This window comes from Cottoperca gobio, chromosome 24 (genome assembly GCF_900634415.1).
Source record: "Cottoperca gobio chromosome 24, fCotGob3.1, whole genome shotgun sequence".
Taxonomy (NCBI): domain Eukaryota; kingdom Metazoa; phylum Chordata; class Actinopteri; order Perciformes; family Bovichtidae; genus Cottoperca; species Cottoperca gobio.
The window spans coordinates 22,393,846-22,396,511 of NC_041378.1; the positions used below are offsets into that span (position 1 = coordinate 22,393,846).

Consider the following 2,666-nt stretch of genomic DNA (forward strand, 5'->3'; position numbering starts at 1 on the left):
TCAGCCCGCTGTGACTCCCGGTGCTGAGATATACACCGGCCGTATCAGAGCCTCTGTAGCGACTGCACGCTCCCCTCCAGGGAAGCAGTACTAGGTCAGAGCGAAAGACGAAACAATAACGAATCATTCCCTCGTCTCTGCCGCGTTACACGGAGCGTACAGCCCCCAGTGACACACATATCTGAGCTCCACGTGAAGATCATAAGAGAGCAGAGATCTTTAGACTCTGAGTTTCAGCAGTCTGCTCTGATGAACTGACTGACACACATTAATACACAGTAAATATATCGACACTAGAAGAGAGAGATACAACTGTAGAATATAATACACAAGATAAAGAATACACAATAATACTCTAAAATCATCTAGAGATTTGGAATGCGTGTCCTATTTTTTCCCCATGTGACACGTGTTTCTCAGTAAAAATTAAACAGCAATAGATGTTCCGACTACCTCTGTGTGGAAAAAAAGGAGGCGGCGGGTGCTTTATGGTGAATAAGGATTGGTGGACAATGGGAATATTAATTCCTGCTCAGCTGATCTGGATTTATTGTCAAATGCACTGTACTTACTACCAAGGGAATCATAATCAGTCATTATCACAATGGTCTACCCACCACAAACACAGAAGCCTCCCTGTCGGATCTTTGCAAAGACCTAAACTGCTCACAGACCTGTAATCCTGACGCTGCACTCATTGTTGCTGGAGACGTCAAATCAGGCTAAGAAGGTTATGCCTGACTTCCATCAACATATTGACTGCGTCACAAGGGAAATAAACTAAGACTGGATGGGCCGGGGCTACAGAGCGGAATCGTTAGCCGCGTTTGGGAAGAGCAAACATCTTGCTGAGGTTAAAATAAGTAAAACTACAACGCATGCGCCCAGTGACACGAGGTAAGTGAAACTACAATTCCAGGAGGGAATTTCCAGAAGCATGTTGCAATATCTAAGAACTATGACAGATTAGCCCTGCCATCACTGTAATATGCCCTCCATCTCAATCAGGCACCTTGGACAATGTTTGGAGGACTCACCTGTGTCATCAAACTGTCCAGCTTCTCTGGAAGAGTCTGGAAAGAAGCTAGCTCCTCCAGCTGAGCTTTGAGGGATCCCTCTGCTTCATGAGACACAGTGAGCTCTCTGTTCAGGTGGGCCACTGTTCTCTCAAGTTCCATGCTGTGCATCAGATCTGGAGACAGATAACATCTTACAACTCTCACCTGAATCTGAATGTCTGCTTTTCTAACCTAATTTGCAGAGTTTTAGAAACTCGCCGACTTCAAACCTACTTTTTGGGACTTTTCCATCTAGCAGTGTGGTGAGCTTTGTGTTCTCGTCAAATGCCACACTCAGCTCTTTTTGGAGATCGCTCTGCATCTTTCTGTTGCGTGACTTCTCCGTGTCAAGTTGGAAGTGCAGGCTTTTCACCTCAGCTTCCATCTTCTCATGGTTGGCACTCAGAGTCACCTGGAGAGGAGATACGAGACAAGAAAAATGTAATAAATAAAAAGATACAGATATTGGTCTTGATGTCACTAGTACAAGTATTACACAATCATGATGAAAATAAACAGACCAGGTACCATGCACTAAACATTGTTGATTACAAACTACTTAAGACATCGTTTTCGGCTGAGTTTGCCCATTGGGTTCAGTTCTTAAAGTTTGGTGTGAAAGCTGTCAATCAAACTCTGGTGCAGACCAAACAAAGACCCAGACTGCCTGAAAAGGTGAGCATCCACTGGTTTGTATGATAGTACATATGTGATATTAGTAGAATTCAAAAAGGCTAACTGCTTTTATACATCATAAAAAGTGAATAAAATGCAGCAACCACGCAGCAAGAAGAGTGCGTGGTCGGGATTTCTTTAGTTCTCTCCTCTCCTCCGTCTCTGACTGTAGGTGTGTGCGCATGTGTGTGTGCGCGCACATGTGTGTCAGGAGCGGAGCCCCGCCCTTCGCAAAACAGAGCGGGGGAGAGAATGAATGCGCAAAGCAGTAGACACTGAAACGTGCACATAACTTAAATAAACTAAACGCTTGTTATTTATCTAATAGAAGAGCAGCTGTTCAATGTGAAAAGTTAAAAAAACACATTCAATTTCAAGGGGGGCGCGGGGTTCCGTTGGGGGGGGGCGCAGCGCATGTGTACGGCCCCTTAGTGGTTAGCAGGCCACAGGTATATGCTGGTTTTTAAGATTAAAACTATGCAATGTCACATCATTTTGGACGATAATTACTACAATATTATTGTTATATTAATAACAAACATCCCTAAATCATATTTGAAGCAAAAGTTGGTGTCTTAGGGTCTTAACGCCTAAACCACGGGGGCGTCCCATCTCTTTTTTGAAAAACAAATTCATACAAGAAACGACATTAACTCGTAATTTGTGCCGAACATTCATTTAAACCACCTTTTTAACGGCTAAGTAGATTTTCCGACACTCGAAGTGTTGTGTGATAATCTCACTTACATTCATCTCCTCCACTGCCATATTTTGGCTGCGCAGGACAGCCCAGTCCTTCTTTGCATCTCTGCTGAGCCCCTCAGCGTCATCTAGAGAGCGACGAAGCGACACCACCTCCTGCACCAAGTCCTTACCGCTCTGAAGGAGGCAACGCGACAGAGTTAGCCAGCTGACAGAAGTCACCTGCTTCAT

At 44.4% G+C, this 2,666-nt stretch overlaps 1 protein-coding gene across 1 annotated transcript; it reads right to left on the minus strand.

Moving 5' to 3' along the window:
- Positions 1 to 2,666, minus strand: LOC115003978 (centromere-associated protein E-like). Its single transcript, XM_029425919.1, has 5 exons — positions 2,658 to 2,666; positions 2,481 to 2,612; positions 1,293 to 1,470; positions 1,038 to 1,192; positions 1 to 90 (listed from the first exon to the last, which is right to left on the minus strand). Exons 1-5 carry the CDS (start codon positions 2,664 to 2,666, stop codon positions 1 to 3), a joined length of 564 nt encoding a protein of 187 aa, XP_029281779.1.